The 12,467-nt window shown below is 32.1% G+C and overlaps 1 protein-coding gene across 1 annotated transcript; it reads right to left on the bottom strand.

Annotated features, from left to right (window-relative positions):
• Positions 1 to 711: 711 nt before the first annotated feature.
• Positions 712 to 11,965, bottom strand: LOC139770718 (uncharacterized). The gene is made up of 8 exons (XM_071702836.1): positions 11,806 to 11,965; positions 10,540 to 10,666; positions 9,032 to 9,125; positions 8,728 to 8,843; positions 3,356 to 3,589; positions 2,184 to 2,386; positions 1,725 to 1,790; positions 712 to 1,645 (listed from the first exon to the last, which is right to left on the bottom strand). The coding sequence occupies exons 1-8, from the start codon at positions 11,828 to 11,830 to the stop codon at positions 1,500 to 1,502; spliced, it is 1,011 nt and encodes a 336-aa protein (XP_071558937.1). The 5' UTR covers positions 11,831 to 11,965; the 3' UTR covers positions 712 to 1,499.
• Between the last annotated feature and the right edge of the window lie 502 nt (positions 11,966 to 12,467).

Genomic DNA, 12,467 nt, shown 5'->3' with positions numbered 1-12,467 from the left:
CAACAAAAGCGTACATACATATACACACACATACACACAAACACACGGACATTTTGTACAAAAGTGATTTTTCGACGTTTTAGAAGATTCTAAACACTTTGCTAAAAATACTTGAAAAAAATTTTTTTTCACGAAAACAAAGCTTCCTCTATGAGGAAGCAATATGTGTTCCATTTAATATGTTAACTAATTCAAAGCTGTTCTCTATATGACTATTAGGTTTAGGTATGCTCTTAGAAATAATCTTATGTAGAAAAACCGCTAATTTAAATTAAATTAAATTATTAAATTTATTGCGAAAAATATTACCTCAGCCAGAGTTCGAACCTGGAACCTCCCTCATTCCGTGTAGGGCGTCGTACCAATTCGACCACTGAGGCATGTGGTAATATTTATCGCAATAACACATTAAACAATAATAAGATGGAGACAAAATAATTTTGTTGCAAGAATATGTATGTGGAACCAAATATTTTGTTCAAAGAACAAAAGATCCAATTTGGCTACAACCTAATACGGGGACTATTTGTTTGAATGAACAAAGTAAATTGTGTTGTACGGAGAAAAATAATTTGTTGGGCTACGAATTAACGACGAATCGAAACTACAACAATAATTTTTGTTTCGGACAACACAAATTTAAATAATATTTGTTAAGGGAACAAAATACTTTCCAACAAAAGAAGTTGGTTTCTCTAAACAACCTAATCATTTGCAGAAAACAATTGATTTAATTCAACGAAACAAAACTCGCCAACAAAAAAATTTTGGTTCTATCAACTAATTGGGTCTCTCAGTGTGCGTATGTCAGTTTGTCCTACCAAGAATACAACAGCCTCCACAGTGACGTATGTCCTGTGTGTGTGTGTGCGTGTATGTGTGTCCTATGTCCTGTATGTTTATAGGTCTGTTCTTTGTAGCTGAACTAGTGTACACTCGTTGTACTTAAAATGAAATAGATAGGGCTTTTTATTGCTGAACTGGCCGCACTAGTTCAGAGTTTATCTTTTTCCTTCCAATGTGGAGTAAAAAAGATAAACTTTGAACTAGTGCAGCCTGCAGTTTAATAATAGAAAACAGATCCATTATTTAAAGTTTGGTGAAAGCGAGGAAGAAAGTTTTAGTACAGACCATGCAGTGCAGCGACAAAGAACAGGCCTTATATATGGTGTTAAGCGCTGGTCTTATAGGGCCCAAACAGACCCGAACAGACGAGACATTATGTAACGCTACAGAGATGCGCTACATAAAGTCACTCGTCTCAACGGGCCCGTACAAACGGGCCACTTTGTACCGCCACAGAGAAACTTGTACAGTACCTATACCTATAAACGGGTCTGTAGCGTTTTTGTGTAGCGCTACAAGTGTCTTATCTGTTCGGGCCCTTACCCTCAAGATAGCAACGAGACATGTGACTTGAGACCAACATACATCAAAGGTCACTACTATGTACATTTATACTGTGTCGATATTGTAAATCATCAGCAAAGTTAAAGCTATTAGTGTTTAGGGTATAGATTAAGCCGGACATTATTTCTCCCGAATTTCATCCACGCAAGTACAGGATAGTTTCGCGAACTCCAAATTTTGAACGTAACCAAGTAGTAAGTGTATATTTTTACTACTGCTCCGATATAAGGTACAACTGAAAAAGGAAGAGAATAAATTAGCGGACCATATTGATTACAATAATAAAATGCCACACAAATCTGTACAGTACTTACGACACAAATAAAACAGCGTCTCACGATATTTCGTAACTAACCAACTATACCATCCAAGCTTTTTATCTGAAACATTAATTATCTTCGATAAAAATTTTAATTTTTCAATTATCAATACAACAATTTTTTTAAATATATTATCAATGCTGATGAAAAGGATTAAATAAAAGACATCTAATTTCACTGTAGATAATTGTCATTATAGCAAGCATTATAAAACTAAATAGAAGTTATATATAATATAATTTTAGTAAAAATTTTTCTTACAAGAAATACATATCTTAATTTTATATCTTTAACAATTTCTGACTTAATAAAAGTAACAGTGCTAATTTTTATCGACAATATATTGATTAGAATTAAATATTCAAAAACAATAAAAAGATATCAATAAAAGAACAATTCAAAATTATCGAAATATAATTATATATGTAATTAAAACAAAAATTGAATACTTACATGGGAGATCATGTAATTTATAAGTCAATGACATAAAAGAGTCTTTATCCGCCATGATATCAATGTACCAAAAGGCATCTAATGCGTATGTTGTTATTTCATCAAATTCAGATGAAACTTTACTTAAATAAGTTGCATACAGTTTTTTGAACTTCTGACATAATTCAATAGTCTCCTTTGCGTTTTTGCGACATAGGTTAAGTCTGTAGATAAAAAAGAATAACTAATAAAGTTAGCTGTATAACCGTTAATTTTTAGACTGTTATTTTTTAATTTCACACCAGTCATTATTTTTAATTATTTATTTATTTATTTATCCGTGACCTCAAAATTTTCGTTCAATTTGGTTTTAGTATTCCCTTTGTTATCAATTTTAAATTTCTCCTACTCTTAACCCTTTACCTACAATACCGTTTAAATATTATACAGTGAATTGGTTGTTTGTTGCTTCCTGACTTTACTTAGTCACTGTTTGACAGCCGGATGAGACGGTTGTTATTTGAAATCAGGGATGTCTTATTTGTGAATCATTATTTCAATTGTAACAGCGTTCTCTACTTACAAATCGTATTGCTTCTCGATGTTTCTTTTTACCACTTTTAATGCTTATTCTCGCGTTCTCTAAGCTGGTGATTAAGTGACATTACTTCTCTTTTTGCTCAAGTTATAACTCATTTTAATTTCGATCATATAAATAATAAACTATTATCATTAGCCAAGCTTTACTTAGATTTTCTTATAGAAAATTTCCTCGCGCTATTTTTAGACCACCAAATTTGAAGTTACTCATTTATTTCTCGCCGGAGAACATGAGATCGTTTTGATTTAATTGTCACCGCATCGCTGAAGATGGCTCAAAGCGGAGCCGAAACGATGGATTTTTGATTACGTATCTTATTATTAGTAATTAAAGATTGTAATAACGTCAATTTACGTACCGTCAACCGCGTTGAACTCTCAAAGCTTTTTTGCTTGTCACTTGTTAATACATATATTTATATATATAGAATTCTAAAATTGATGTATATCTCTGTCTAAATTTATAAAGTATTAGAGATTAAAGTATCAGAGATGTTAATGAATAAAAGTGATTTTTACTAAACCTGTTTAGTAAAAATCACACACACACACACACACACACACACAGTTTTCAACATTATCATATACATTACCTATCAGAGATTCCTAACATGTAGGCATTTACACGCCAGAAATGATTAAATGCTTCATCTTCTTCCAGTGTATTGGACAATCCAAAATTCTTAGGCGCATTGTATATGAATCCCACGAAACCGTATTGAGTAAGTACCATATCTCTTTGAGTAATTTCTCCATGACCAGCATTCTTTGATTTCATGGCGCCTATTTTATGGTGCCAGCGGATTACGTTCATCGATTTGTACCATCTAACAGATTTTAGGAGTTCAAGAATTTGTGCAAATATATATCTTCTCACATGAAGAATTTGCATGCTCAGATAAAACTTTAACTTAATTCAGAGAATATTTTTATAATGCGCGGTTCTAAATTTCTAAATACAATTCTACATTTGAATTTTTGTGATTTTTGCGAAGTTTTCATGATAACGCTCTTGTATGCTCTTACGAAGACTATAAAAAATTCCTTAGAGAATTCTTTCTATTCTTATTTAGAACGGCAAAAACAGCAACAATTATATACATAGGAAATATATTTGCGGAAATTACACTCAGAAAAAAGTTTAAAATACAAATAATTGAACATATAAATATAATATCTATTATTAATTATTTGAATGTGATATTATTTCTTCATCTGTTTATAGTATTTTATTTAAGCAATCAAAAGTATTTTTAATTATTTATATTGAATTATTTATATTTTAATCTCAAAGATTACAAAAATCTAGATGTAGAATTGTATTTAAAAATTTTAAAGAATTTTTTATTGTGACAATCTTGTTTGTAGCTTTATACAAATTATGAAAAATCTAACTATAATAGATCTTTAAGGATGTTCTGGAGAATCTGGAGAGCTTGTCAAAATGCTACGAAGTTGATGAAAATTTAATATCATATTCCGTATTCTCTTTCAAAGTTCGGGGCCAAATTTCAGATTGATTTACAATTTAGATAAAAAGTTTTCAATTTTTGAATATTCAAGTTTTAACACGTAATCTTATGGCGTCACAGAGAATTAAAATGTACCCAAAATCAAAAACATTATCCAAGTAACATCATATTGCAATGTGTTACTTGGGTAAAAAATGCTACCAATATAACGATATTATACACACAAATAGATCATCAACAAATAAAAATATAGCAACAAAATTTGAAACAAGTTATATACAAAAAATTTTTTTTCGCAATTTTTTTATTGAAAAAAAAATAGTGGTAATAGTATATTGTGCACCAAGGGGCGAAAGTAGCGTTTTTCAGACGAGTGTGAAGTTTGTCGCCCGAGCCGAAGGCGAGGGCGGCAAATCCCACGAGTCTGAAAAAGCTTTCGACCCGAGGTGCACACGATATTTTTCACAACACCTCTTTACGGAAATGTTCGACTTTTGAATGCCTGTAGAGTGTATGCATTTGATATTCCATTCGTACAGTTTGTACGCGCGTGTAGTTAAATAGAAAGAGAAAAAGAGAGTGATGCAGGGTCCATGGGCGAAGTCCTGGTGGGGTCTAGGAGTAAAGCGTCCGGTGGGGTCCAGGGGCGAAGCCCCTGGTGGGGTTCTAGGGGCAAAGCCCCTAGTGGGGTCCAGGGGCAAAGCCGCTGGTGGGGTCCTAGGGGCGAAGCCCCTAGTGGGGTCCAGGGGCGAGGCCCCTGGTGGGGGGGGGGGGGGGCGAAGCCCCCCACATAACACAAAATTAATAGCACGATAAAATTGCTCGTTTAAAATAAAATACTAACGAAAATTGTCTTACAACTTATATTAATCCGATTCGCCTCAATCTACCCTAAGTTATTTGATGGATAGCCAATCCTCAAAACCGATCCTCAAAAAATTTAAATTCGACGTTTTTGAACATAAGCAACACATTGGCATCGAAAACTCAAAAAACAATTTTTACTTCGGTCTTTTCTACCCCTATTTCATATATAATTCTTTTAAATTCTGTTGATTAGACTTAGCTTTATATGCGATCAAAATTATGGACCTTTGATCGCGTATAAAGCTGGATCTAATCAACCAAATATTAAAAAATTATATATGAAATAGGGGTAGAAAAGACTAAAAATATAATAAAATTAGAAATAGATCGATATCTCCAAATTTGCGGAAGTTAGAGCAACCACGGACATTTCCAAAAAAATTCAAAATTTTTTTAAAAAGAACCCCTTTACCGATCATCGCCAAATTCAATACCAACCTTCCTTGAATGATACTCTATCGATTAAAAAAAAAACAGCCCGATATCTCAATATTTACGGAAGTTAGAGCAATCACGGACATCAAATCTGCACATACACACACATACAGACATGCGATTTTAATGCGATATTTCGACATTTTAGAACACTCTGAACATATTGGCATCAAAAACTCAAAAACCAATCTCTTTGTTGGTTTCTTCTACCCCTATTTCATATGTAAATTATTTAAATTTGGTTGATTAGACCCAACTTTATACGCAATCAAAGGTTCATATACGAAATTCACGAAAACAAAGCTTCCTCTATGAGGAAGCAAAATGACAATAAAATGTTAGAAATATAATTTTTAGAATATAATTTTTTTTAGGAATGAGTAACAAAGACAAAACGACACTTGTGTCGACTTGTCACTTGCTGGAAAGCTTCCTATATATGTTTTAAGATTTGCCCGTTACTTTATTTTCCGCCCGCTAAACAGGGAGGAAAGTCGTTACTTTCCGCCCTAGGGAGGAAAGTGGTCACTTTCCACCCGCTAAACAGGGAGGAAAGTGAGCACTTTCCGCCCTAGGGAGGAAAGTGGTCACTTTCCACCCGCTAAACAGGGAGGAAAGTGAGCACTTTCCGCCCTAGGGAGGAAAGTGGTCACTTTCCACCCGCTAAACAGGGAGGAAAGTAACAACTTTCCTCCCTGGCGTGAAATTGGCCACTTTCGCCTTTCTCTACAGGCATGGAAAGTCGGACTTTCCGTGGAGGTGTTGTGAAAAAGTTATTTACAGTTACTACATCTATGTCTTTTACATTTTATTAGATTTGCGGTGACTATTTATAGGTATACATTTTTTTGTCTTTGGGTCCCTGGAGAATAATACATCGGTGTTTTTAATATTTCCTGCATACTTTTGGTTAGGACGGTGCTCCAGAATGTCCTAAAGTCATCTATTTTGAACATAAATCTGTTTTGAGGTGCTATAAATAGAAGCATGACATAAAGAATAAACATTCAGAATGACTAAAGCATTTTAGAGTGTTGTATGACCTGTAAAAGATATGTTAATTTATTATTAATAAATTCAGATTGACGACCGGATTGCATATTTCGGCCGGTTTTGTTTATTGCCATCCTCACTTCTCTCGGTTCGTAGCATCTAGGCCCTAGGCTGCTCACGGAGACGAAAGACGCTCAAGCTGAGGCTCAGGGATGATATTAGCTGTAAATCATGGGGCTTTGGTGCGTGTTAGAGTTCCTATACTCTAGTGCGTGTTGTTTTTTTAATAGAATTATTAATATATGTGTACACACACAATTAACATACATTTTCATTTTACTGTTACTCTTAACTCTATAACATAATGATATTAATAATTCTATTAAAAAACAGCGCACAGGGCAACACGCACCGAAGCCTCATATGATTTACAGCTAATACCATCCTTGAGCTCGAGTCTTTCGTCTCCGCGAGCAGTAGAGTCCCTCTAATCAGAGTCTAGCTGTACAGCAGCAACTTTTGATTGGTTCGCTATTTCTTGGCAAAAGCAAGAGAAACAGAAAGAGATAGAGATATAAGAGAGTCAAGCGATATGAATGTATATCGTTTGTATATCGCTATCTCTTTCTCTCTTATATCCTTCTCTCTCGCAGAATTTTGCCAGAATTGCAAGTTGACCAGACTCTGATTAGAGGGACTCTACCTAGATGCTAGAGTAGATATCTAGAATACCGAGTGGAGTAAGGATGACAGTAAGCAAAATCGGCCAAAAAGTGCAAACAGGCCGCGAGCCTTTATTTGAACGGAATTTATTCAGTATTTTTGAAATATCAAACATTCAAATATTACAAACAAATATTGCAAAGAATTTTACAAAGAAAAAATAATATTCTATACTCTTTATATGCTTGGAAATATTCTTATGGATTAGTATGTTACTACTGTGCAAAATAGGTGTCCAAACCCATTTGAAGTAGAAAATGCAAAATAGTTGAAACCTTTCCATTTAAAAATGCAAAATACAAAATACTTTTTAAACAACCATTTAAAATAGGAAATGGAAAATAGGCATTTTTAAAATGGTTTTAAAAAATAAAAATGGTTTTTTTAAATATTTAGATATATTTTTATATTTATTTTTATTTAAATTTTTATTTTTTTATTATTTATCCAGTCCGGATTGTAAATGGCATTTGTCTCTCTAATTTTAATTGTATATCGACGGTTCTGTTTTACTTATTATTATTGTTTATTATTTATATTTCTTTTATTATTATTTCTTACTTAAATTCTTATTTCTTTTAATATAAACTTAAATTACAAAAATTGAATTATAAACATTTACATATTCAAAAAATGGGTCGGGATAGGAAGAGAGAATTTGTATAGGGTTGGGTACGTCCCTTCAAAACGCCAATGTCCATGTTAGAAAAGATGCTGGAAAAGATGTTGTGAAGGTGTACAGGGTTGGGTACGTCCCTACAAAACGCCCTTTGAAATCCCTTGTGGGTAATAAAGTATCCATTACAATACATATTCAAAAAATGTTTGCCTACATTTTGTTTACAGACATTTAATTATTCTTTTGAAATTATATTTTGATTGCAATGCTGTTTAGAAGTGTATGCTTTCAGAAGAACAAGTTGCGTCTTACATTAAGTATCTAAAATATTTTTTAATTATGTTATTCAAACTTAACTTAATTCTTGTTCTTGTGCAATTTTTTTGTTAAACAGTGCTACTGATATCGCGATTAATTTTTAATTTGGAAGAAAAATGCATATGAAATAAAAAATGGGCAATAAAAACCATTTAAATGGAAATTTAAAATAGTTTTTGAAAAAATGTATCTTAAATGCAAAATACAAAATCAGCATTTTATTTTGTATTTTTATTTCAAATCTATTTCAAATAATGCACATCTTTGGTTACTGCGCAATATCATGATAATACTTATGTTATGCAATATCTATTATGATCACGAGATCAAAGAGATCAAGTAAAATCATTATGTGATGTCGTTTCTTTATTCTTCTTTGTGTATAAATCTTAAACGTGCTTTGCATATACATAATTTACATATTAATAGAGATGCGATTGAGTTTCAAGAATAAATCACTTGTGGTTTTTTGTTTGTATCGTGAATAATAAAGACCTGGGAAATACGAGTAATAATTATATGATTTGAAGAAACTTACTTGGAATTGGTATCAGCTGAATCGCACGTAAATATGTTGTGTAGATGCAGTACAGTTTCTACATATCTCTTAAAAGCCAAACAAGTCGAACTACTTCGTTTTGTGCACAAGAGCACCTGTTAAGGGAACAAAAAATCCCTCGATAAATAATATTTTTACTTCTTGCAACAAATTTTTTTATGCTGAGATTACGATTACATCGAAATATGAAAAAATAAAGAATCTAGATTAGTATACAAAAACTTAATTATTCATGGTTATTTTAACAAATGTATATATTGTAAAATATATAAAATTTTAATACCTTTAGTATTGTCTCCACTGCAAATACTAAAATAAGTCCTGCTCCGCTTGCCGCTATTATTGATAACATGTTTCGCTTATAATAATTTTGAGCTCTAAAATTAAAAGTTATATTTTAAAATATTATGAATATAAAATAGGCAATGCCTATTTTAAAAAGATTATTGTACTATTGGAAACAAATGTCTGGTTTATATACAGGGTCCGATAATTTTTGGCAATGCCGAAGTATGAATATAGATTGGCTTAAACCGAAGAGAAATGTCATGTACCATTTTGCGCAATAGTTATTGCGTAATTAATTAAACCGTCTGAACCAATGTGCGCGTGAAAAGCGGTAGGCCGAAGGGTGTGAGCATCATCTGATAGCGAGAATCACGCAGCGAGCAGCGAACGACATATGATACCGCTATAAACTATAAATTATATATATATATATATATATATAAATAACGCGATGAGCGACGCGTGACATACGACACCATTGCTAAGAGATGTAACTATATCCTACATACCTACTGAGGCATATGGCTTCTCATGCTCTCATTCGCTCAGACGTTTCAGTTAATAACGCAATAACTATTGCGATTTTTGCAAAATGGTACTGACTTTTCTTTTCAGTTTAAGCCAATCTATCTTCATACTTCAACATTGTCAAAAATTACCGGACATATATTATATATATATGTATATGTATATGTATTTATATGTATATGTATATATATGTATATATAATGTATATATATAATGCATATATAAGTATATATACGTCTAGAGACAATTTTCTGGACTTTTCTGTTTTGTATCGGCAGATTCCAGGACATTTGGCATTTTCTAGGGCTGTCCTAGAAAAAATTTAAGTCCTATGACAGTTTCCAGGACAGTTTTGGAACCTGCCATACGAATGTGAGGACAGCTTCTAGGACTGTACATCTAGAAAATAGAAAAAGTCCAGGAAACTGCCTTCAGGCATACATGTAGTGTGTGTGTGTGTGTGTATATGTATATGTATATATATATATATATGTATATATATATATATATATATATATATATATATATCTGTGTGTGTATGTGTGTGTGTGTGCCTGGAGGCAGTTTCCTGGACTTTTCTGTTAGTATGTATGTATATATACATATGTATGTGTATATACATACATAAACGTTAACTTGCATGCACATTATATTTAATATACACATTATTTGATACACCAGAACATCCTAAAATTTTCTCAAGTTTTAATTCATTAATGTTTATACACAAAACATAGCACTAAATATCCAAGAATATAAATATTTTGAACGTAGCACTAATTGTAAGATTGAAAATGTTCATTAGCTCTATAATCATATTTTTGTAAATATATTATTCATCTTTTCCATGTTTGGTGTTTTTCTTTATATTTAATTAAAAAAAACATGTTTCTTGCTTACTTCATGAATCATTGCAATAATTATTATTACCGATATGTTGAAATTTTAACATCTTAAACCAACGTAGATACTTACTCTTTATATATATTTTCATCGTACCAATCTGGGAGATCATTGGATGTTACATCGGGCGGATTTGGATCGATCACACTGTTATCTTCTAGGATTAATTTGTAATGTTCCTCTACGGACTGCGTTTGAACTGCAATGCGTTAATATATTTATACACGGAATAATGGAAACAATCAGACAACTCGAAAAATCATATAATTTACAATTCTATCTTTTTACATGGATGCATCAATATTTGTACTTTTTCAAAATAATGGTTTATAATTTTTAAGGTAGTTAGTCCGTGACAATACTGTCAAAAAGTTAATGATAGACAAATGACATATAGTATTTGGCTGGGATTGTCCGCGTTATGCATGATGTGTGTGTAAGAATCTCATATGTATACGTATATAGATACTAATGTGTGCTATTAGATTAGGTTCACTTCAAAGCTAACTTCAAAGGTTAGTTGTCACATGCGTCCACCGCTAGTATCAGGAATTGTGTACTTTAAGTATCAATTACTTCGAAACTAGATGGTCAAAGGTCTTGTATGTTTGTAAGTATATTTTTACAAGTCTCTTCTATCGTCTTCTTGTTTTTCATAAAAGTCGCAAGAGTAGTTTGATCGCTACAATTAGAAACATAATATCGGAAGCCGTTTTTGTACCTGTGATACGTGTAAAAAGTATTAACTTTAATTTCAATTATCTCAACTCGGTACGGCCAATTTTTTTCTAATTGCACAGGTATGTAAATCGTGTTTACATTAATATAGGGAAGACCGAGGCGAAGTCGTCACTATTTTTTCGATGCCGATTTTTAACAACAAAACAAATAATTTTAGTAAAATGTGGTATACCGTTGTAAAGAGTGAACCCTTGGCTACAAAATTACAAGAAAAGCATATAAAAAAAGTTTAAGAAATATCTTAATAGTTTATTTATATTTTATCTATATTTACAGCAAAAATGTCGATTCTCTATAAGGGATAATGTTAATTTTATTAACTTTAAACTTAAATAACTCTTAAATAACTTCAAACTTTTACAGAGTATTTTTAATTTAATTTAGAAACAATTTACAGCACTTTCTGAATATATTTGAAATATCTCCAGTACATCCTTAATTACAATAACTTTTAAACCAGTAAGAGAATTGTGCTGAAATTTTACACAGATACTTAGACGTAATAATAGAACAATCTATGAAATTTTTAGATTTTTGATAATGCTTTGAGATATGTCACCCATACATCCTTAACCTATGTTCAAAATCTTGTCTTACCATCGTTAATATGTTTCTTCGTCATTTTTACTGTTTCACTGTTGTATATTTCTATTAAAGTTCACAAACAACGAAAGATTTCGCAGTAATAAAAGCGCGCGCGTGTTGTCGCCGAGCGTTGATACTGCGGTAAAAGTGAGACTCAACGGTCAGTCTCCTTCACCAGCATTTATTTCCCCTGCAAGTGGATTGCGCCATGCTTAACCTTTAGACCGCCGGCATTTGATGAGCTTTAATCCTCTTAGAAAGTCCTCAAATTGTTGTGCTTATATCTTATATATAACATATACAAAGTTCCGATCACACGTAGAGTCTATATTTAGGTTTTCCAGCGATCTAAAGGTTAAACCTGTTTGTTTTAGCTGAACGTCTTGCACAGTTCATTCTTTCTCTTTTTCTCCAACGTGAAAAGAAAAAGAGGAAAGATGAATTTTTGATAAGTTTTGTATGCCAAGTACAAACAGAATTTCGAATTTTTTATTTTATGTAGTTATTTAGCTTTGTAATATTTTAAATTATGTCAATAGATTATTTAGTTTAAGCTATTCAAAATATTGTTTGAATTCTCTCCGTCAGGGATGGGCTGAGATTTGTGAGATTAATATTTGTTTTCCCTAGGTGTATGAAGCATTTCTAGAATCTTAAGAACATTTAGAACAATG

The sequence above is a fragment of the Temnothorax nylanderi genome, unplaced genomic scaffold (genome assembly GCF_030848795.1).
Source record: "Temnothorax nylanderi isolate EJ_2023f unplaced genomic scaffold, tnyl_v1.0 TNYL_tig0032_pilon, whole genome shotgun sequence".
NCBI classification, from domain to species: Eukaryota; Metazoa; Arthropoda; class Insecta; order Hymenoptera; family Formicidae; genus Temnothorax; species Temnothorax nylanderi.
This window is presented reverse-complemented; position numbering and strand designations above follow the sequence as displayed.